General features: G+C 38.5%; 1 protein-coding gene across 5 annotated transcripts in view; it reads left to right on the top strand.

The window, feature by feature from the left end:
* LOC133554026 (DENN domain-containing protein 2D-like) overlaps positions 1–25,399 on the top strand; it is an 86,327-nt gene that overhangs the window by 31,555 nt on the left and 29,373 nt on the right. For all 5 annotated transcript variants that reach the window (XM_061902358.1, XM_061902356.1, XM_061902359.1 and 2 more), the window contains 7 exons: positions 6,380–6,418; positions 6,660–6,752; positions 12,203–12,375; positions 18,637–18,749; positions 18,824–18,893; positions 18,957–19,034; positions 19,110–19,250. In XM_061902358.1, coding sequence (XP_061758342.1) covers positions 6,380–6,418; positions 6,660–6,752; positions 12,203–12,375; positions 18,637–18,749; positions 18,824–18,893; positions 18,957–19,034; positions 19,110–19,250 — 707 coding nt within the window. The remainder of the gene's footprint in view (positions 1–6,379; positions 6,419–6,659; positions 6,753–12,202; positions 12,376–18,636; positions 18,750–18,823; positions 18,894–18,956; positions 19,035–19,109; positions 19,251–25,399) is intronic.

Below are 25,399 nucleotides of genomic sequence, written 5' to 3' on the forward strand. Positions count from 1 at the left end.
TGTGTTTAGGGCACGTCCAGCTGGTAGGAGGCCACGGGGAAGACCCAGGACACGTTGGAAAGACTATGTCTCCCGGCTGGCCTGGGAACGCCTCGGGATCCCCCGGGAAGAGCTAGACGAAGTGGCTGGGGAGAGGGAAGTCTGGGCTTCCCTGCTTAGGCTGCTGCCCCCGCGACCCGACCTCGGATGAGCGGAGGATGATGGATGGATGGATGGATGGATTTTTTTTAATTTAAATTTTTTTTTTTTCATCAATCCAACAAAGCACTACACAACAATACCATAACAATGCAATCCAATTCCAAAACCAAAGCTGAGGCAGCAACACTCAGAACTGCAATAAACAGAACAATTGAGAGAAGACACAAACACCACACAGAACAAAACAAAAGTAGTGAAACAAAAATGATTAACAGTATCAATATTAGTTATCATTTCAGCATAGTGATTAAAAATCCCTCATTGACATTATCATTAGACATTTATAAAAATGATGAAAAAGAACAATAGTGTCACAGTGGCTTACACTTGCATGGCATCTCATAAGCTGGACAACACACTGTGTCCAATGTTTTCACTAAGATAAAATAAGTCATATTTTTGCTTCCTTTAATAGTTCAAACAAATTTACATTATTGCAATCAGTTGATAAAACATTGTCCTTTACAATTAGAAAAGCTTTATTTTAAAAATCTACTACTCTGCTAGCATGTGAGCAGACTGGGGTAGATCCTGCTGAAATCTATGTATTGAATGAATACACAATCCTTTTCAATCGGAAAAATATCGTTTTTGAATCGAGAATCACGTTGAATCGAAAAAATTGATATATAATCGAATCGCGACCACAAGAATCGATATTGAATCGAATCGTGGGACACCCAAAGATTCGCAGCCCTAATATACAGTAGGTAAATATATACATACATATTTATTTATATATATATATATATATATATATATATATATGTATATGTATATATATGTATGTGTGTGTATATATGTGTATATGTACATGTGTATATGTATGTGTATATATGTACATGTGTATAAGTATGTATATATATATACGTGTGTGTGTGTGTATATATACTGTATATATATGTCCATGTGTGTGTATATATATATGTATACACATATATACAGTATATATATATACACACACATATATATATATATACACATATATATATTTATATACACACATATACATATATATACACACATATATGTGTGTATATATATATATATATATATATATATACATACACACACATATACATATATATACACACATATACACACACATATATATATATATATATATATATATATATATATATATATATGTATATGTATGTATATGTACGTGTGTATTAGGGTTGTATGGTTTACCGGTATTAGTATAGTACTGGGATACTAATGAATTATATTCGGTACTATACCGCCTCTGAAAAGTACCAGTCCGACCCCCTTCCCCCACGCCATGACATTGCTGGTTTACCAGCAGAGGAGCATGTTGGGCAGCGCACACACACAGAGTACTTACAAGCAGACACAGCGTGTAGACAGAAAAGGGAGAACAGACGCATTTTGGTGTAAAAAGTAAAGATAAAGGTGAATTGATTTACGTGGACCCCGACTTAAAGAAGTTGAACAAGTTATTGGGGTGTTATCATTTAGTGGTCAATCGTACGGAATATGTACTATAATGTGCAATCTACTAATAAAAGTTTCAATTAATCAATCAATCAATCAATCAATCAAAGTTATAACACTGAAACACCCTCAGGAAGAGCTGCTTTTAGACATGCAGCTAACATCCATCCACAGTGTTTTAGCTACTTATAATTCACTAATCTTCGCGTCCATGGCTACAAATAAAATATGTTAAATTACAAGTAGCATTATCACTGCAGGACGAGAAATAGCTAAACATGCTTCACTACACACCTTAACTCACCGGCGTCAAAATGTAAACAAACGCCATGGGTGGATCTACACCTGACATCCACTGTAATGATACCAAGTACAGTAGTGTATCTAGACGATACTACTATGATTACGTCAAAATTTTTTGGCATCACATCTTTTTTCATTTTATTTAAATGTATATCATGTTCATAAAGTCAAGAAATATGTCTTTGGACACATTAGGACCAATGTATGATCCTGTAACTATTTGGTATCACATTGATACCTAAATATGTGGTATCATCCAAAACTAATGTCAAGTATCAAAGAAGAGAAGAATAAGTGATTATTACATTTGAACAGAAGTGTAGATAGAACATGTTAAAACAGAAAATAATCACACATTAAAAGTAAATGAACGAGTAGATGAATAATACATTTTTACAGTTTGTTCCTCATAATGTGTATAAAATAATAGGTGTATAAATGACAGAATATGTTACTGCATACTAATTAGAAGTCTTTGTTTGTTTACTTACTACTAAAAGACAAGTTGTCGAGTATGTTTAACATTTTATTTGAGGACTAAATGACAATAATAAACATATGTTTCATGTACCGTAAGATTTTTTTGTTCCAATACAGCCAATACCATACGCACTGTGCTGAAAGCTCATTGGACCTGCTCTCGACGCTTTATAATCCGACTAGTCAACTAATGGTTTTAAATAGTGGATGACTAGTGGACTATTAAAATAGTGGTTAGTTACAGCCCTACAGCACAATGCTTTACAGTAACAACATCCAACAAAGTAAAGGATTCAGAGAAAGTATAATGTACTCAAAACACTTACTGATAGATTTACAACAAACACTATGCTTTGACTTAAAATACTGGTCAAAATTGTCCAATGATGTATTCACTAATAAATGTGTAGCTTTTCTGCATTTTTGACATTGTATTTCTTACACAAAAAGCACACTCTATGAAACTGCTCTACTGGTATTAACGCTTAGGTTCCGTCACAGCAAAGCATTATTTTTGTATTTCTTGTAGGTGAACATTTTTGTGGAATTTTTTTATACCACTTTTACATATGTCTCCATCCACTTTTGCTGTAAACATCATAAGGTATGCAATATATCAATATTATACAGTACATTTTTGCAAACTTCATAGTTGTCATCCATCCATCCATCCATCCATTGTCTACAGCTTGTCCCTTTCCGGGTGGGAGGGGCCTATCCCCAGGTGCATGTCTTTGGAGGTGGGAGGAAGCCTGGAGTAGAGCCCACGCAGTCACGGGGAGAACATGCGAGCTCCACACAGAAAGATCCCGAGCGCAGGATCGAACCCAGGACCATCGTATTGTGAGGCAGACGCACTAACCCTTCTACCACCGTGCTGCCCTCATAGTTATAAATTATTTGTAATTCTATTTCAGAAATGTCTAACAGCTGTATGTAAATCAAAAGAAAATATATCTTTGTTTTATTTCACTTTGCAATAGCACCCCAAACGCCTTCTAAAGCATGAGTTTCAGAGAGTTGTGCTTTTGAAAGGTTGTTTTGTACTTTGGAGATGTAAATACAGCACTAGTATGAAAATTCTTTCCCCAGAGTCTGAAATAAACAAATGTTTCAGCGGCTCGCCAGCAATGCAGCTTGCTGGAAGAATAATTAGCGCAGACTAGTGCAGTATTATGTTGCCAGCATGCAGAAAAACATGATTAAAACTCATCATTTCTGCACATATTCTCTAACAGGGGTGGCCAACCACCCTCTACCACCTAGGTCACAGGGGTGGCCTACCACCTAGGTCACAGGGGTGGCCAACCACCCTCTACCACCTAGGTCACAGGGGTGGCCAACCACCCTCTACCACCTAGGTCACAGGGGTGGCCAACCACCCTCTACCACCTAGGTCACAGGGGTGGCCAACCACCCTCTACCACCTAGGTCACAGGGGTGGCCAACCACCCTCTACCACCTAGGTCACAGGGGTGGCCAACCACCAACCTAGGGAGGGTGGTTGGCCACCCCTGTTAATAGGAGGCGGTTGGCCACCCCTGTGACCTAGGTGGTAGAGGGTGGTTGGCCACCCCTGTGACCTAGGTGGTAGAGGGTGGTTGGCCACCCCTGTTAGTAGGAGGTGGTTGGCCACCCCTGCTCTAGGGTCAGGTTCAGTTTGTCCAAGTGACACAGCATGTCCACCAGAAAGGCCAGCTCCATAATCCACTCAAGGTCCGAGAGCTCGGCATAGTCCTTGTCCTTCTCTTCCATGAACATGTTGTTCCACAGCATCCAAAAGCTGAAAAAAGCACGAGAGTACCTTGCCTTTTGACAGTGCAGTGCAGCGGCAGGTCAACTGGAAGCCCTTGGTCCAGCTCAGCGATAAGATTCCTGAGTTGCCTGTGGTTAAGTGCACGTGTGCGGATGTTGTTGACCATTGCCATCACAGGCTTCATGATGTTGTTTAAATTCAATGATTCAGACACCAGTTGTGGAAATTCCAAACCTGGGCAAATGTTTGGTCCGCTTTGCAGATCCCACAAGCCCATCATGGCTGGTGCTCCATCCCTGGCTATTGCAGTTGTTTGCAGATGTACTTTTGCAAATGTAGCCATCATTGTTTCTTTCACATCTATGTCTTTTGATGGCACAATATCAAGGAGTTCTTCTTTTATCACACAATGTTTTGTTGGTGCAAATGTTGCCAATTGAGGCTTGTCACAAGTCTCTGCTTGAAGGTCAAAGTGCAACTGTGATCCAATAGCCGTGTTAATGTTCCATATTCTGCCACAGTTCTGATACGCTTCTCTTTAGTTTGTCGTCTTTAGGAGACAAGATTTGAACAGCGTCGCTGAGGCCTTTTTGAACAAAGTCCCCTTCATTGCGTGGCTTTTTAGCCCGTGCAATCTTCCAAGCCAGTTGATATGATGCAAGCGTTACGCTCTCTGAGTGCTTGCTACATTTTTGGAGAAACTGTTTCTGCTTTTCTGCCGGACTTTTCAAAGTGGCCAACTTGTGCTTGCCAAGTTTTGTCCCTTTTGCAAATTCCTGGTGGATGTTAGTTAGCATGAAGTGAGCTGACCATCGGAAGCTTTGGAATGCACTAATGACGCCTGACAGAATGTCTTACGCTCAACAAAAAAATATCAACTCTCCCGCTCTTTTAAAAATGTCCTGTGGTCTTCTTCATGTTTTTGTTTTGCTGTGCTTTTTTTCCATGCCATTTTGACAGCCAAATAGTCACAAATGGTTTACTACTGTGATCTCACGCACATGCACGTTTGACCTCACTCAAACCGGCTCCCGCTTCTTCTTCTTCTTCAAAGCGGCTTAAGCCAGGCGAACAAAGTAATCAGAGTTTTGTAATCCAAGTATTTCCTTTTTTTTCTCCTGATGATCTTTTCTTTGACTCCGGACGCTTTTTAACAATCCTGCGTGGCACGGTTAGTGTCACGGCTGATAGAAGAGGCCAAGTGTTGAACAGGCTCCATTTTGAGAAAACGCCCTCTTTGTGTCAATGAAGCGGCCGTGTGTGCATTTTGGGAAATGTAGTGTTTTTGTACAGTAGACATACTACATACAGTACAGTAGTGCGACGTGAAAGAGTCTCCGCCTGCTGGGCACTAATAAGAGTTAAGAGCCGCATGAAACCAACCAAAGATCCGCGGCTAGGCCAGGCTAACAGGCTAGGAGAAAAAAGGATCGCCCTAACCCAGTGGTTCTCAAATGGGGGACTTGAAGGTATGCCAAGGGGTACGTGAGATATTTTAAAAATATTCTAAAAATAGCAACAATTCAAAAATCCTTTCTAGATATATTTATTGGATAATACTCCAACTAAATTGGACTATAAGTTAATAAACCCTGAAAAGAAATGCAACAATGCAATATTCAGTCTTGACAGCTAGATTTTTTGTGGACATGTTCCATAAATATTGATGTTTAGAATGAAGTTGATGAATCCAGATGGATCTTTAATAGAATCCCCAAAGAGGGCACTTTACTTCTATGTGGAGACATCTTTATTTAGAATTGAATCACTTGTTTATTTTTCAACAAGTTCTTAGTTGTTTTTACGGTATATCTTTTTTTCCAAATAGTTGAAGAAAGACCACTACAAATGAGCAATATTTTGCACTGTTATACAATTTAATAAATCAGAAACTGATGACATAGTTTACTTCTTTATCTATTTTTTCCAACCAAAAATGCTTTGCTGTGATTAGGGGGTACTTGAATGAAAAAAGGTTGAGAACCACTACCCTAACCCACCTATCGCTCTGTATGTGTAATATTACCTCATTGGAACCTTTTTTTTTAAGTCTATCATCAAAGCTATATTTGAATGGTATCAGATTTATCGGTATGACGCCATGATTCCTCATATCGGCCCAATAATTATTTTTCCGCTAATTATCCTGGACTTCTACTAAAACCTTTTCTCTGTTTGTAGGTGAACCACCAAAAAGCAGCGTGATCTCAGACTGTGGTGGTAAGTCCAACGTTTTTCATTTCAATATTTTGGAAAGGTCCAAAAATCACCATTATTGGGTTTGTCCAAAAAAGCCTTTCACTTTTTCACTGTTTTTTGACCAACATTTATTTCGCAAGTCTTCAGCTTGATGTTTCAAAATGTGTTCATTTGATGTTCCGTTTTTACCACTTTTTGAAAAAGCGGTAAAAACCTCCGCAGCTCTTCGTGTTGGATAAATGAAGTCTATTTGACCAAACAGGCACCGTCCCAAGAGAAGATGGGGGTGGGCGACCCAAAGCCCTCAAGAGGCTAAGTGCCATGTGGTCTTCCTTCCGCAAAGGCAAAATAGATAGTAAGTTTTCCACTTCTTTGCAAAGAGCATGTTTGTGTCATTAGACCAGGCAACAGCCTTTTGGTAACGCTGATGCTCCTCATGGATGACTCAAGCTTTCCTATCGCAAACCAGCAAGCGGGCCTGACAGAAAGCTCTCAGAGGAAGGCTAAGCTTTTCACAATGTGCTAGCTCAATGCTAATTTACATTGGATATACCATAGACACCTCCAAATGTGTCATTGATAACTACAACTCAGATGCATGTTACAGCTGGTGTCTAATAAGTACAAGACTTACAGTATAAACACTTTGCATGACTCAACAAAAGACATGATTGGCACTTTCAACTTAATGGCAAAGACTGTGTTTTCAAATAATAACAGCAGTAAAAATGTGAGAAAAAAGAGCAAAAAATCGGAATGTAATGAGAAAAAGCTAAAACATTGGAAACTAATAGTAATAATAACATATTTGGTCACCGTCAAATATTTTGTATATACCGTATTTCCTTGAATTGCCGCCGGGGCGCTAATTAATTTAAAACCACTTCTCACTCCTGCGCTTACCAAAGGCATGCGGTAAAAGTAAGCAAGCACTAATTAATTTAAAACCACTTCTCACTCCTGCGCTTACCAAAGGCATGCGGTAAAAGTAAGCAAGCACTAATTAATTTAAAACCACTTCTCACTCCTGCGCTTACCAAAGGCATGCGGTAAAAGTAAGCAAGCACTAATTAATTTAAAACCACTTCTCACTCCTGCGCTTACCAAAGGCATGCGGTAAAATTAAGCAAGCACTAATTATTTTAAAACCACTTCTCACTCCTGCGCTTACCAAAGGCATGCGGTAAAAGTAAGCAAGCACTAATTATTTTAAAACCTCTTCTCACTCCTGCGCTTACCAAAGGCATGCGGTAAAAGTAAGCAAGCACTAATTATTTTAAAACCTCTTCTCACTCCGACACTTACCAAAGGCATGCAGTAAAAATTTGAGTGTGATGTAAGGATACCATCATGAAAAGCAAATTTAATTAAAAAAAACTTTATTATGGTCTTACCTTTATGTAACGCATGTGTCAAATACATACATACATTTGTGGAGACTATTAGGCTCTTGCCTTTCTATTTACTCTTTGCGCGCTTCCTAGTCACGTGACCGCCACAGTCCAATCAGCTGTAGTTGTATGCTGGTAGCATGAAGTGACTGGTATGCTCTTGCTCTATTTACTCTTTGGGAACTCCAGCGTGCCCTGCCTGTCTGTCGGACCGTGGGCTCCACAGGTACAATAATAAAACATAGCTGCTTACTGTTCTTTTTAGCATAGCTTGGACCTTAAATCCTACTGAATAGCTCTTAATCTTCTTCCCTTTATGCGATTTCAAATTAGCGGTATTGAAATCAGCCTCCTCCATTTTGAAAATGATGACAGGGGAAGTGTCACTCGTGACGTGACGACTTTGACCCGGCGGTAATACTAAGCATGCGCTCATTATTTTAAGAAGCGAGTTTGACCCGGCAGTAATTCTAGTCAGGTGCATACTATATGTCCTGCGGCAATTCAAGGAAATATGGTAATAAATGTTTTCAGCATTTTTATTAAATAATGAAATATTAAAGTAAACTTGACTTTTTATTATGCCAACCTTGGTGGAAAAAGTTGACACCCCTGATTTAAAATATTAAAAGCTCTCAAAATAAAACAAAACATACTTAAAATATAAACAAAGTTAAGATAGTTAGTTAATTAAAAACTAAAATAATAATAATAATAATAATAACTTAGATTTATATTGCGCTTTTCTAGACACTCAAAGCGCTCACAGAGAAGTGGGAAGCCATCATTGATTCACACATTGGTGGTGGTAAGCTACATCAGTAGCCACAGCTGCCCTGGGGTAGACTGACGGAAGCGTGGCTGCCAGTTTGCACCTACGGCCCCTCCCACCACCAACAATCATTCTTTCATCATTCATTCACCAGTGTGAGCGGCACCGGGGGCAAAGGGTGAAGTGTCCTGCCCAAGGACACAACGGCAGCGACTTGGATTTCAATAGATGGGAAGCGAACCTGCAACCCTCAGGTTTCTGGCACGGCCGCTCTACCTACTACGCCATGCCGTCCCCAAAATAATATAATTCATCCATTTTCTGCCGCTCGTCCCTTTTTGGGGTAGTGGGAGGGTGCTGGAGCCAATCCTAGCTGCATTCGGGCGGGAGGCGGGGTACACCCTGGACAAGTGTCCACCTCATCACAGACAGACAACAGTCACACACCAGGGACCATTTAGTGTTAGTGAATTATATTTATATAGCGCTTTTTCTCAAGTGACTCAAAGCGCTTTACATAGTGAAAGCCAATATCTAAGTTACATTTAAAGCAGTGTGGGTGGCACTGGGAGCAGGTGGGTCAAGTGTCTTGCCCAAGGACACAATGGCAGTGACTAGGATGGCACAAGCGGGAACTGAACCTGCAACCCTCAAGTTGCTGGCATGGCCACTCTACCAACCGAGCTATGCCGCCAAGCAACCTATCCCCAGGTGCATGTCTTTGGAGGTGGGAGGGGCCTATCCCCAGGTGCATGTCTTTGGAGGTGGGAGGGGCCTATCCCCAGGTGCATGTCTTTGGAGGTGGGAGGGGCCTATCCCCAGGTGCATGTCTTTGGAGGTGGGAGGGGCCTATCCCCAGGTGCATGTCTTTGGAGGTGGGAGGAAGCCGGAGTACCCGGAGGGGAGAACATTCAAACTCCACACAGAAAGACCCCAAGCCCGGGGATCGAACCCAGGACCTTTGTATTGTCAGCTACATGCACCTGTAACATGTAACAGAACAGGTTATGGACTTAATCAATCATCATAAATTAAAAAAAATATTTATTCTATTCTTACTTGGGAAAAAACAACAGTAAGAATGTAAGAAAAAAGAGCAAACAAATGTGTATTTCACGAGAAAAAGCTGAAATGTTCCAAATAGTTATAATAATAATATGCTTAGTCATCTATAATACAAAACTGACACAAAATATGTTTTTAGCTTTTTTCTAAATGCTGTTCTGTATACTTTGACTTTTCAGTATGCAACCCTTATTGGAACAAAGTTTGGACACTCCTGAACTAAAGTATCAAAAGTATCTTGTCTTTGATTTTAGAATCGGTATAAGAGCACGGCGATAGCGATATCTCACCATCGATTCGCTCATCACTAATCCTCACTTCCATGACAGGAATGGGTAAAGATAACAAAATGTGTTATTTAAACAAACTAAAGTCTTTCTTCCAGATAATGCCTGCACACAACAGCGAGTACTTCTTCTTTATCAACTTGATTTGCCAGTTAATGATCTCACATTATTTACCTGCTTCACACCTTTATTATTTACCTGCTTCACACCCTCATTATTTACCTGCTTCACACCCTCATTATTTACCTGCTTCACACCCTCATTATTTACCTGCTTCACACCTTTATTATTTACCTGCTTCACACCTTTATTATTTACCTGCTTCACACCCTTATTATTTACCTGCTTCACACCTTTATTATTTACCTGCTTCACACCTTTATTATTTACCTGCTTCACACCCTCATTATTTACCTGCTTCACATCTTTATTATTTACCTGCTTCACACCCTTATTATTTACCTGCTTCACACCTTTATTATTTACCTGCTTCACATCTTTATTATTTACCTGCTTCACACCTTTATTATTTACCTGCTTCACACCTTTATTATTTACCTGCTTCACACCTTTATTATTTACCTGCTTCACACCCTCATTATTTACCTGCTTCACACCTTTATTATTTACCTGCTTCACACCTTTATTATTTACCTGCTTCACACCCTGGGGCAAAATGCATGCCGGTGCAGGAATGATCTTTGCTGGCAAACAAATGCCGTTTACGCCCCTCGGTTAAACACACCTAAAATAACACTACTGATACATTCAGTTCCCATTCTGCCCTTCCTGGTTAGAGCTGGAGCCTATCCCAGTGAGTGTACACCCTGGTCTTGTCACCTGCAATGCACACATCAATAGACACTTCAAGTGAGAGCATAGCATGTGTTCCAAATTAGAATGGCCACAAAACACAGTACAAAGAGAAAGAACACTCTACTGACGTTTAGAAGCTAAAGCCCCAATTTGTCAGGTTTTATGCCAAGAGTGGGACCATATAAATCCCCATCCGGCGTGGCGCAGTGGGAGAGTGGCCGTGCGCAACCCTAGGGTCCCGGGTTCAAATCCCACCTAGTACCAACCTCGTCACGTCCGTTGTGTCCTGAGCAAGACACTTCACCCTTGCTCCTGATGGGTGCTGGTTGGCGCCTTGCATGGCAGCTCCCTCCATGAGTGTGTGAATGTGGAAGTAGTGTCAAAGCGCTTTGAGTACCTTGAAGGTAGAAAAGCGCTATACAAGTACAACCCATTTATCATTTATCCGACTGTAGTAGTTTGTGAATAAAGAAATTAGGAGTGCTATTGAATCCCAAATCGCAATTCTTACTCATCCCGTTCTAATCGAGGATGTGGTAGTGATTTGTGCAGCCCTTTGAGACACTAGTGATTTAGGGCTATATAAGTAAACATTGATTGATTGATAATCATAATTTTCAAAAATCTATTCCAAAAAATGATTGGTTTAATAATGACTAAAATTTGTATTCTTTTTTATAAGAATACATCTTAAAAAGGTCTTTTTTTATGCCACCTCCATGCAACCGGAAGGGGATTTTCAAAAAGTTTTGTTGTAATTATCCTAGCAAATATTACATTGCCAAAGTGAGTCTGAATGCAACAGTCAGCCCAGGAATGGTTAAGGTGTCCAAAGATTCACACCACACAAAATGCACAAACCCCACTTTGAGCTGCAGGAGTGTTCACACATCCAGGATTGGCCGTGGAATACATTTTGATCAGTACAATTTCTACATACTTTTACATGTATCAGGGGACTAAAATAGTATCTCCGTCTTTGTCCAAAAAGGTTAGTGAAAGTGACATTTGGCAAGTTCCTCACAATCTGGAGGAACTTGGGGCGGTATAGCTCGGTTGGTAGAGTGCCAGCAACTTGAGGGTTTCAGGTTCGATCCCCGCTTCCGCCATCCTAGTTACTGCAGTTGTGTCTTTGGGCAAGACACTTTACCCACCTGCCCCCAGTGCCACCCACACTGCTTCAAATGGAACTTAGATATTGGCTTTCACTATGTAAAGTGCTTTGAGTCACTAGAGAAAAGCGCTACGTAAATATAATTCACTAACACTAAATGGTCCCTAGTGTGTGACTGTTGTCTGTCTAGAGAAAAGCGCTACGTAAATATAATTCACTTTACTTCACCCACTACACATTTCTGACAGGACTGCAGCATGAAGCACGTTTTCTTGGGTAGTTGTGGCGACAACAATCCATCGGCTGAATGTCATGTGAAAAGGTAACAAAGTCATGTAATCTTGGCACATTTCTCTTAAGGGGTGAAAGAGCAAGATCCTGTAGAAGCAAGACCAATATTGGAGGAGAAGGCATCCAGGCAACCTCGGTTTGTCAGTGGCCAGTACTTTTTTGAGTACCTGGTGGTCGTCAGTCTGAAGAAAAACAAAGATGGCAGCAACTATGAACCGCAGATCACCTACCAATTCCCGAAGGTTGGTTTTTTTATCAACTCTTTTTAGTTTACACCAAAGCAGATGAAGTATATAATTATGAAGGGGCTTCCACTGCATGTGTGCCCGTTTAAAAAAGAAGATTAGGGGCACTTAATTTTCTCAAGCTGATGCAGATAACTTCCAGCTTCTCAATATTGTGACCAATAACCAATAACTTATTTCTATCAATGATCTTCTTCAATGGTAAAAATAAAAAAGATTCAAACAGGTGGATTTGACAAAGTGTACATGCACATTTTTCCTGACTAAAGTCATCATCTTCAACAACGTTAAAGCTGAACATTATAACAATTTCAGAAGGGTTAAAACCAATAAAAATCAGTTCCCAGTGGCTTATTTTATTTTTCGAAGTTTTTTTCAAAATTTTACCCACAATGGAATATCCCGAAAAAAGGCTTTAAAGTGCCTGATTTTCGCTATCTGTATGTAACAACAATGTACAAACAATCATACACACACAACACATCTCATCTGTTGTGTTGTTGTGAACCACATCATGGATGTAACAACAATGTACAAACAATCATACACACACAACACATCTCATCTGTTGTGTTGTTGTGAACCACATCATGTATGTAACAACAATGTACAAACAATCATACACACACAACACATCTCATCTACTTGTGTTGTTGTGAACCACATCATGGATGTAACAACAATGTACAAACAATCATACACACACAACACATCTCATCTGTTGTGTTGTTGTGAACCACATCATGGATGTAACAACAATGTACAAACAATCATACACACACAACACATCTCATCTGCGTGTGTTGTTGTGAACCACATCATGGATGTAACAACAATGTACAAACAATCATACACACACAACACATCTCATCTACTTGTGTTGTTGTGAACCACATCATGGATGTAACAACAATGTACAAACAATCATACACACACAACACATCTCATCTACTTGTGTTGTTGTGAACCACATCATGGATGTAACAACAATGTACAAACAATCATACACACACAACACATCTCATCTGCTTGTGTTGTTGTGAACCACATCATGGATGTAACAACAATGTACAAACAATCATACACACACAACACATCTCATCTACTTGTGTTGTTGTGAACCACATCATGGATGTAACAACAATGTACAAACAATCATACACACACAACACATCTCATCTACTTGTGTTGTTGTGAACCACATCATGGATGTAACAACAATGTACAAACAATCATACACACACAACACATCTCATCTGTTGTGTTGTTGTGAACCACATCATGGATGTAACAACAATGTACAAACAATCATACACACACAACACATCTCATCTGTTGTGTTGTTGTGAACCACATCATGGATGTAACAACAATGTACAAACAATCATACACACACAACACATCTCATCTGTTGTGTTGTTGTGAACCACATCATGGATGTAACAACAATGTACAAACAATCATACACACACAACACATCTCATCTGCGTGTGTTCTTGTGAACCACATCATGGATGTAACAACAATGTACAAACAATCATACACACACAACACATCTCATCTGCGTGTGTTGTTGTGAACCACATCATGGATGTAACAACAATGTACAAACAATCATACACACACAACACATCTCATCTACTTGTGTTGTTGTGAACCACATCATGGATGTAACAACAATGTACAAACAATCATACACACACAACACATCTCATCTACTTGTGTTGTTGTGAACCACATCATGGATGTAACAACAATGTACAAACAATCATACACACACAACACATCTCATCTGTTGTGTTGTTGTGAACCACATCATGGATGTAACAACAATGTACAAACAATCATACACACACAACACATCTAATCTGCTTGTGTTGTTGTGAACCACATCATGGATGTAACAACAATGTACAAACAATCATACACACACAACACATCTCATCTACTTGTGTTGTTGTGAACCACATCATGGATGTAACAACAATGTACAAACAATCATACACACACAACACATCTCATCTGTTGTGTTGTTGTGAACCACATCATGGATGTAACAACAATGTACAAACAATCATACACACACAACACACCTCATCTGCTTGTGTTGTTGTGAACCACATCATGGATGTAACAACAATGTACAAACAATCATACACACACAACACATCTCATCTGTTGTGTTGTTGTGAACCACATCATGGATGTAACAACAATGTACAAACAATCATACACACACAACACATCTCATCTACTTGTGTTGTTGTGAACCACATCATGGATGTAACAACAATGTACAAACAATCATACACACACAACACATCTAATCTGCTTGTGTTGTTGTGAACCACATCATCCATGTAACAACAATGTACAAACAATCATACACACACAACACATCTCATCTGCTTGTGTTGTTGTGAACCACATCATGGATGTAACAACAATGTACAAACAATCATACACACACAACACATCTCATCTGCTTGTGTTGTTGTGAACCACATCATGGATGTAACAACAATGTACAAACAATCATACACACACAACACATCTCATCTGCTTGTGTTGTTGTGAACCACATCATGGATGTAACAACAATGTACAAACAATCATACACACACAACACATCTAATCTGCTTGTGTTGTTGTGAACCACATCATGGATGTAACAACAATGTACAAACAATCATACACACACAACACATCTCATCTGTTGTGTTGTTGTGAACCACATCATCCATGTAACAACAATGTACAAACAATCATACACACACAACACATCTCATCTGCTTGTGTTGTTGTGAACCACATCATGGATGTAACAACAATGTACAAACAATCATACACACAACACATCTCATCAACTTGTGTTGTTGTGAACCACATCATGGATGTAACAACAATGTACAAACAATCATACACACACAACACATCTCATCTGCTTGTGTTGTTGTGAACCACATCATGGATGTAACAACAATGTACAAAAAATCACACACACACAACACATCTCATCTGCTTGTGTTGTTGTGAACCACATCATGGATGTAACAACAATGTACAAACACTCATACACACACAACACATCTCATCTACTTGTGTTGTTGTGAACCACATCATGGATGTAACAACAATGTACAAACAATCATACACACACAACACATCTGTTGTGTTGTTGTGAACCACATCATCCATGTAACAACAATGTACAAACAATCATACACACACAACACATCTGTTGTGTTGTTGTGAACCACATCATCCATGTAACAACAATGTACAAACAATCATACACACACAACACATCTCATCTGCTTGTGTTGTTGTGAACCACATCATGGATGTAACAACAATGTACAAACAATCATACACACACAACACATCTGTTGTGTTGTTGTGAACCACATCATGGATGTAACAACAATGTACAAACAATCATACACACACAACACATCTCATCTACTTGTGTTGTTGTGAACCACATCATGGATGTAACAACAATGTACAAACAATCATACACACACAACACATCTCATCTGCTTGTGTTGTTGTGAACCACATCATGGATGTAACAACAATGTACAAACAATCATACACACACAACACATCTCATCTACTTGTGTTGTTGTGAACCACATCATGGATGTAACAACAATGTACAAACAATCATACACACACAACACATCTCATCTATTTGTGTTGTTGTGAACCACATCATGGATGTAACAACAATGTACAAACAATCATACACACACAACACATCTCATCTGCTTGTGTTGTTGTGAACCACATCATGGATGTAACATCAATGTACAAACAATCATACACACACAACACATCTCATCTACTTGTGTTGTTGTGAACCACATCATGGATGTAACAACAATGTACAAACAATCATACACACACAACACATCTCATCTGCTTGTGTTGTTGTGAACCACATTATGGATGTAACAACAATGTACAAACAATCATACACACACAACACATCTCATCTGCTTGTGTTGTTGTGAACCACATCATGGATGTAACAACAATGTACAAACAATCATACACACACAACACATCTCATCTACTTGTGTTGTTGTGAACCACATCATGGATGTAACAACAATGTACAAACAATCATACACACACAACACATCTCATCTGCTTGTGTTGTTGTGAACCACATCATGGATGTAACAACAATGTACAAACAATCATACACACACAACACATCTCATCTACTTGTGTTGTTGTGAACCACATCATGGATGTAACAACAATGTACAAACAATCATACACACACAACACATCTCATCTACTTGTGTTGTTGTGAACCACATCATGGATGTAACAACAATGTACAAACAATCATACACACACAACACATCTCATCTGCTTGTGTTGTTGTGAACCACATCATGGATGTAACAACAATGTACAAACAATCATACACACACAACACATCTGTTGTGTTGTTGTGAACCACATCATGGATGTAACAACAATGCATGCAACTTGAGAGGTGCTCTCTCCTTTTTTTTGAAAGAGGCTGAAGTGACTCTCCTCTTTACTTGTCATGCTGAGAACAACAACACAACACACTTCCTTCCCCCTCCACAATAATAGCGTGGTGTGTTGCATCTGGTCTGACTACACCTAGAAAATAAAGGTTTCAAAAAAGTATCCTTCGCAAGCATAAAGCACTTAAAGCACTTACAAAATAATTATGCTTTGACATAATTTTTTGGCATTTAATTAACAAACATTTTATTACATTTATTTGATACAAAACGCAGACACTCTATAGTGGTAAAGTAAATGTAAAAGGTAAAAAAAAGGAGTTAAAACGGAAAAACTACATTTGTATTGCTATTGTTAATTAAATGTATTATTATTCCTATTATTTTTATTTCACTTGTTGTTGATTATTCTTTACTAATTTATTTTCAGGTTTTTTCATCTATATTGAAAGTTGAGTTTTGGTGGTACAATAAATAGTCATATTTCCAAAGTAATGAATAATTGTGTAATTAATCATGATTACAATATCAATCAAAATAAAGGGGGAGGCGCGGCGCGGTTGGAAGAGTGGCCGTGCCAGCAACCTGAGGGTTTCTGGTTTGATCCCCACCTTCTACCAACACATCCGTTGTGTCCTTGGGCAAGACACTTCACCCTTGCTCCTGATGGCTGGTGGTTAGCGCCTTGCATGGCAGCTCCCTCCATCAGTGTGTGAATGTGTGTGTGAATGTGGAAATAGTGTCAAGGCGCTTTGAGTACTTTGAAAGTAGAAAAGCACTTTACAAGTATGACCCGTTTACCCATCCATCCATCCGTTTTCTACCGCCTGTCCCTTTTGGGGTCGCTGGTGCATATCTCAGCTACAATCAGGCAGAAGGCGGTGTACACCCTGGACAAGTCGCCAACACAGATAGACAGACATCATTCACTCTCACATTCACACACTGGGGACCATTTATCATGAATTGATGAAAGTGGACCCCGACTTAAACAAGTTGGAAAACTTATTGGGGTGTTACCATTTAGTGGTCAATTGTACACAATATGTACTGTACTGTGCAATCTACTAATAAAAGTATCAATCAATTTAGTGTTGCCAATCAACCTATGTCTTTGGAGGTGGGAGGGGCCTATCCCCAGGTGCATGTCTTCGGAGGTGGGAGGGGCCTATCCCCAGGTGCATGACTTTGGAGGTGGGAGGGGCCTATCCCCAGGTGCATGTCTTCGGAGGTGGGAGGGGCCTATCCCCAGGTGCATGTCTTCGGAGGTGGGAGGGGCCTATCGGCCAGGTGCATGTCTTTGGAGGTGGAAGGAGCCTATCCCTAGGTGCATGTCTTCGGAGGTGGGAGGGGCCTATCCCCAGGTGCATGTCTTTGGAGGTGGGAGTGGCCTATCCCCAGGTGCATGTCTTTGGAGGTGGGAGGGGCCTATCGGCCAGGTGCATGTCTTCGGAGGTGGGAGGAAGCCGGAGTACCCGGAGGGAACCCACGCAGTCATAAATAATGGTGATTATTATTTTTGCCATGATCAGCCAGCCCTACTCTGAAAGATGGTGTTTGTCTACAATAAACTCAGGGGAAGTTCATAAGACTTAAGAGAAAACTGCTTTGGGGTAATATCACCTCATGGGAATATTTTCTTTAATCTGATATCAGAGCTGTATTATGTCCATCGTTCCTCATATTTAATGGTGGACAGATAGAGTGAGAGCCAATTTCCAGAAGTGTGTGTGCGTGCTTCCAGAGAGACGGGATGGGCAGATCTCAGAAGGAGGAGGAGGAGCGGACACTAAAGGCCATCACGCTCTTCTGCTTCCCCGAGGGTATCAAGTGGGCTCCTCTGACAGAATACCACAGGTCCAAGCCAATACCCTGTGATGATCACGTCCATCCATGGTTGGCCTCAATCCCGCTTGTCCGTCTGCTTGCAGCGAGACATTTTCCTTCGTGCTAACGGAGCTGGACGGCAGTCGGAGAAACGGCTACTGCAGGAGACTGCTGGTGAGCCGGCGTGTGAGGTGAGAACCTGCGCAATGTCGCCTGACCTCACCTTTTCCCCCGCAGCCCGGCGGGAGGGGGGCTCGTCCACCTGAGGCCTACTGTATCATCAGCAGCCTGGCTTGCTTTGGCCTCTTCTCCGAGGTGACTATTTGGACTTCAAGCTCCTGAAAACTTGGAACAGGACTGGCTAATACTGACTTTTTTCTGTCCGGACAGATTTTCGACGAGGTGGAGAAGAGGCGGCAGATCTCCATGGCGATGATTTATCCATTCATGCAGAAACTGCGGGAGGCTCCGTTCCCAGCTCCTGGAAACACTGTGGAGATTAAAAGCTTCATTCCTGAGTCGGGCACAGAGGTCAGAGCAATCCTGTTCCTCCACTGGGCAGTTATGTACTGCTCCATATCTATGCATACTGTATATATCTATCACAGGCACAAGTCTTGATATCGCTAAATATTGATATTTATCATGCTCAATGGAAAGTAAGCAAAAGGAGTCAAATGTATTATATGTAAAGAATGTTTACCTTCCTCTGGTTGTAATTCCATCAGCTATCAAGGCAGAAAGGAAAGGTCAGCATAAGCATGGGAAACACTCAAATAGTAAAATCGCATTGAAAACTTATCAATAATCTCTTAAAAGAATGTGCTAAGATAAAAAATGTGTTACAGCTGTGCTCTAAAGTGTGAGCACGGTTAAGGTGGCACGGTATTACCGGTCTCGGTGGGGACGAGTGCCTTGCATCATTACTTAAAGGGTCAGGGTAAATTGAATGATGCAGACACATTTGTTACCCAGTAATAGGCATATGTAATTAATATGCAACCATAATTATTTGATACTTGTTTATATTAACATATGTGCTTTTTTAAACTGCAATGTTGTTTAATTAAGGACACATATATCTAGTTTGTGGGCTTAGCTGTGCTAGCTCCTAACAGCCTATAGCCTAGCATGTTTACATTTTGTAAATGACTTGACTGTAATACAAAAAAGACTTACCTTGAATGTTAATTGAATGACATTTTCATGTTAACTGGCTGTCTTATAATTGTTTTTTTTTTTTGCTGATTTTGGGCAGATATCCAACATAACCCCACTTTCTGTCCTTCCAGCAGTATATTGACTGCCTGGTGAAAGTATATATATATATATATATATATATATATATATATATACATACATATGTCAGGAAAAAACACACAAAGGGTATTTCATCCCTACAGGTCTTTTTCACAGGTTTCTCTGCTCTTCAGGGGAGTTTATCAATTAACAGTTCACTGTTATATATATATAATATATATATATATATAACAGTTCACTGTTATATATATATATATATATATATATATATATATATATATATATATATATATATATATATATAAAAACAGTGAACTGTTAATTGATAAACTCCCCTGAAGAGCAGAGAAACCTGTGAAAAAGACCTGTAGGGATGAAATACCCTTTGTGTGTTTTTTCCTGACATATATGTATGTGTGTGTATATATATATATATATATATATATATATATATATATATATATATATATATATATATATATATATATATATATATATATATATATATATATATACATATGGTAAATGTGTTGTACTTGTATAGCACTTTTCTACCTTTTACTAAGGAACTCAAAGCGCTATATAAGCAATTCTAAATAGATATACAATTATAAATATATATATATATTCAATGTTTTTTTTTTTGTTTATTTTCATGACTATTTACATTGTAGATCAGGGGTCAGCAACCTTTTTGAAAGCAAGAGCTACTTCTTGGGTACTGATTAATGCCAAGGGCTACCAGTTTGATACACACAAATAAATTGCCAGAAATAGCCAATTTGCTCAATTTACTTTTAACTCTATGTTATTATTAATAATTAATGATATTTATCTTTGTGGAAACACTGATCATCTTAATGATTTCTCACAATAAATATCTATAGAAACAGATAAATATCAATATGCAACACTTTATTTTTATATTTTCTCTAAGTGCACATTTTTCAAATGGAACATTTTCAAATGATCACTTCTAAGACAGTCTTGTGAAATCCCAATATCCCATTTGAACTAGCTAGCAACTAAAAATGTTTAACAAATCATGAATTATTTTCCTTTTACGGAAGGTTTTTTGTAGAGAATAAATGATGAAAAAAACACTTACTTGAACGGTTTAAAAGAGGAGAAAACACGAAAAAAATGTCAATTTAATTTCGAAAAATAGTTTATCTTCAATTTCGACTCTTTAAAATTCAAAATTCAACCGAAAAAAAGAAGAGAAAAACTAGGTAATTCAAATCGTTTTGAAAAAATTAAAAAAATAATTTATGGACCATTATTAGTAATTTTTCCTGATTAAGATTAATTTTAGAATTTTGATGACATGTTTTAAATAGGTTAAAATCCAATCTGCACTTTGTTAGAATATATAACAAATTGGACTAAGCTATATTTCTAACAAAGACAAATCATTATTTCTTCTAGATTTTCCAGAACAAAAATTTTAAAAGAAATTCAAAAGATTTTGAAATAAGATATACATTTGATTTTTACAGATTTTCTGGATTTGCCAGAATATTTTTTTCTACATTTTAATCATAATAAGTTTGAGGAAATATTTCACAAATATTCTTTGTCGAAAAAACAGAAGCTAAAATGAAAAATTTTATTAAAATGTATTTATTATTTTTTACAATAAAAAAATAAATTTACTTGAACTATTATTCTTTACAATAAAAAAAATAAATTGACTGGAACATTGATTTAAATTGTCACGAAAGAAGAGGAAGGAATTTTAAAGGTAAAAAGGTATATGCGTGTAAAACTCTTAAAATAATTATTAAGGTTGTATTTTTTCTCTAAAATTGTCTTTCTGAAAGTTATAAGAAGCAAAGTAAAAAAATAAATGAATTTATTTAAACAAGTGAAGACCAAGTCTTTTAAATATTTTCTTGGCTTTTTAAATTCTATTTGAGTTTTGTCTCTCTTAGAATTAAAAATGTCGAGCAAAGCGAGACCAGCTTGCTAGTAAATAAATAAATAAATAGAGGCAGCTCACTGGTAAGTGCTGCTATTTGAGCTATTTTTAGAACAGACCAGCGGGCGACTCATCTGGTCCTTACGGGCACCGCGTTGGTGACCCCTGCTGTAGATTGTCCCATCAAAACTAATGAATGAACACATGTGGAGTTATGTACTTAACTAAAGGGGAAAAAACTGAATACATCTTTTATATTCTAGTTTTTTCAAAATAGCCACCATTTGCTCTGAGTACTTTTTCGCACACTCTTGGCATTCTCTCCATGAGCTTCAAGAGGTAGTCACCTGAAATGCCAAGAGTGTGCGAAAAAGTAATCAGATCAAAGGGTTTGCATGAGCAAAGCATTGTATGAAGAGAAGGTGTGTCCAAACTTTTGGTCTGTACTGTATGTAAATGTATAATGTGTGTGTATATATATATATATATATATATATATATATATATATATATATATATATATATATATATATATATATATATATATATATATATATATATATATATATATATATATATATATATAAGTCTTGATTGGATTATCCGGAGAATAGTGCTCGATACCGTGGTAGAGCGCAATATGTAGGTGTGGGAAAAAATCACAAGACTACTTCATCTCTACAGATCTGTTTCATGAGGGGTTCCCTCAATCATCAGGAGATTTTAATGGAAGCATTCACATACAATGGTTTATATAGAGCACAGAGTGGGTGGGTACAAGCAGGCGTAGGGTGTGGTGATTGGCTCATGTGTTACCTAGGAGGTGTTTCCGCCTGTGGCGGCATGTTGAAATGATTTCACTGCGCTTGTTGAGGGATGATAGATCTGGATGATATATAATAAACAGTTTCTCTTTTAAGCATAAGTTGCATCTTTTATTACCACTGTTGTAAGGTGTGCTGGATGCAAGAATTTGCCATGTTATTGAATATTCAACATTATTGTCTTTGAGGTTCCAAATGTGTTTGCTGAGTTCTGTAGAATTCTGCAAAGTCTAAACCAGACTTTGCAGAATTCTACCGAACTCAGCAAACACATTTGGAATAACATGGCAAATTCTTGCATCCAGCACACCTTACAACAGTGGTAATAAAAGATGCAACTTATGCTTAAAAGAGAAACTGTTTATTATATATCATCCAGAGCTATCATCCCTCAACAAGCGCAGTGAAATCATTTCAACATGCCGCCACAGGCGGAAACACCTCCTAGGTAACACATGAGCCAATCACCACACCCTACGCCTGCTTGTACCCACCCACTCTGTGCTCTATATAAACCATTGTATGTGAATGCTTCCATTAAAATCGCCTGATGATTGAGGGAACCCCTCATGAAACAGATCTGTAGAGATGAAGTAGTCTTGTGATTTTTTCCCACACCTACATATATATATATATATATATATATATATATATATATATATATATATATATATATATATATATATATATATATATATATATATATGTAGGTGTGGGAAAAATCACAAGACTACTTCATCTCTACAGAACTGTTTCATGAGGGGTTCCCTGTTGGTGGCTAACATTAGCATGATGAAACAGATCTGTAGAGATGAAGTAGTCTTGTGATTTTTTCCCACACCTACATATATATATATATATATATATATATATATATATATATATATATATATATATATATATATATATATATATATATGTAGGTGTGGGAAAAATCACAAGACTACTTCATCTCTACAGAACTGTTTCATGAGGGGTTCCCTCAATCATCCTGATGATTGAAACAGTTCTGTAGAGATGAAGTAGTGTTGTGATTTTTCCCACACCTACATATTGCGCTCTACCACGGTATCGAGCACTATTCTCTGGATAATCCAATCAAGACATATATATATATATATATATATACCTGCAACTACTAAACCAAAGTAGTTTCAGGTGTGTGTGTGTATATACAGGTGCTGGTCATATTATTAGAATATCATGAAAAAGTTGATTTATTTCATTAATTCCATTTAGAAAGTCAAACTTGTAGAATGTATAAATTCATTCCAAACAGACTGATACATTTCAAGTGTTTTTTTTTTGCCAAAAAGGAGATGATTGTAGCTGACAACCAATGAAAACCCTAAATTCAACATCTCAGAAAATGAGAATATGGTGAAAAGGTCAGATATTGAAGACACCTGGTGCCACACTCTAATTAGCTAACTAACTCAAAACACCTGGAAAAGCCTTTAAATGGTCTCTCGTTTTGATTCTGTATGACACACAATCATGGGGAAGACTGCTGACTTGACAACTGTCCAAAAGATGACCATTGATACTTTAAAGAAGGAGGACTAGACACAAAAGGTCATTGCCAAAGAGGTTGGATGTTCCCAGAGCTCTGTGTCCAAGCACATTAATAGAGAGGCCAAGGGAAGACAAAGATGTGGTAGAAAAAAGTGTACAAGCAAGAGGGATAACCTCGCCCTGGAGAGGATTGTCAAACAAAACCCATTCAAAAATGTGGGGGAGATCCACAAAGAGTGGACTGCAGCTGGAGTCAGTGCTTCAAGAACCACCACGCACCGACGTATGCAAGATATGGGCTTCAGCTGTCGCATTCCTTGTGTAAAGCCACTCTTGAATAAGAGACAACGTCAAAAGCGTCTCGCCTGGGCTCAAGACAAAAAGGACTGGACTGCTGCTGAGTGGTCCAAAGTTATGTTTTCAGATTAAAGTAAATTTTGTATCACCTTTGGAAATCAAGGTCCCAGAGTCTGGAGGAAGACAGGAGAGGCACAGAATCCACGTTGCCCGAAGTCCAGTGTCATATGTCCACAATGGGTAATGGTCTGGGGTGCCATGTCATCTGCTGGTGTTGGTCCACTGTGTTTCCTGAGGTCTAGGGTCAATGAAGCAGTCTACCAGGAAGTTTTATGCTGCCTGCTGCGGACCAATTTTATGGAGGTGAAGATTTAATTTTCCAACATGACTTGGCACCTGCACACAGTGCCAAATCTACCAGTACCTGCTTTAAGGACCATGGTATCCCTGTTCTTGATTGGCCTGCAAACTCACCTGACCTTAACCCCATAGAAAAGCTATGTGGTATTGTGAAGGGGAAGATGCCAGATGCCAGAGCCAACAATGCTGAAGAGCTGAAGGCCACTATTAAAGCAAGCTGGGCTCTCATAACACCTGAGGGTGCAACAGACTGCTGGACTCCATGTATTGCTGCAGCAATTCAGGCAAAAGGAGCTGCAACTAAGTATTGATTGCCGTACATGCTGAAACTTTACATCTTCATACTTTTCACTTGGCCCACATTTCTAAAAAATATTTTTTGGTACTAGTCGTAACTAATATTCAAATTTTCTGAGATACTGAATTTGGGATTTTCAGTAATTGTCAGTACTAATCATCAAAATGGAAAGAAATAAACATTTCAAATATATCACTATGTGTGT

This window comes from Nerophis ophidion, linkage group LG06 (assembly GCF_033978795.1).
Source record: "Nerophis ophidion isolate RoL-2023_Sa linkage group LG06, RoL_Noph_v1.0, whole genome shotgun sequence".
Taxonomy (NCBI): Eukaryota; Metazoa; Chordata; class Actinopteri; order Syngnathiformes; family Syngnathidae; genus Nerophis; species Nerophis ophidion.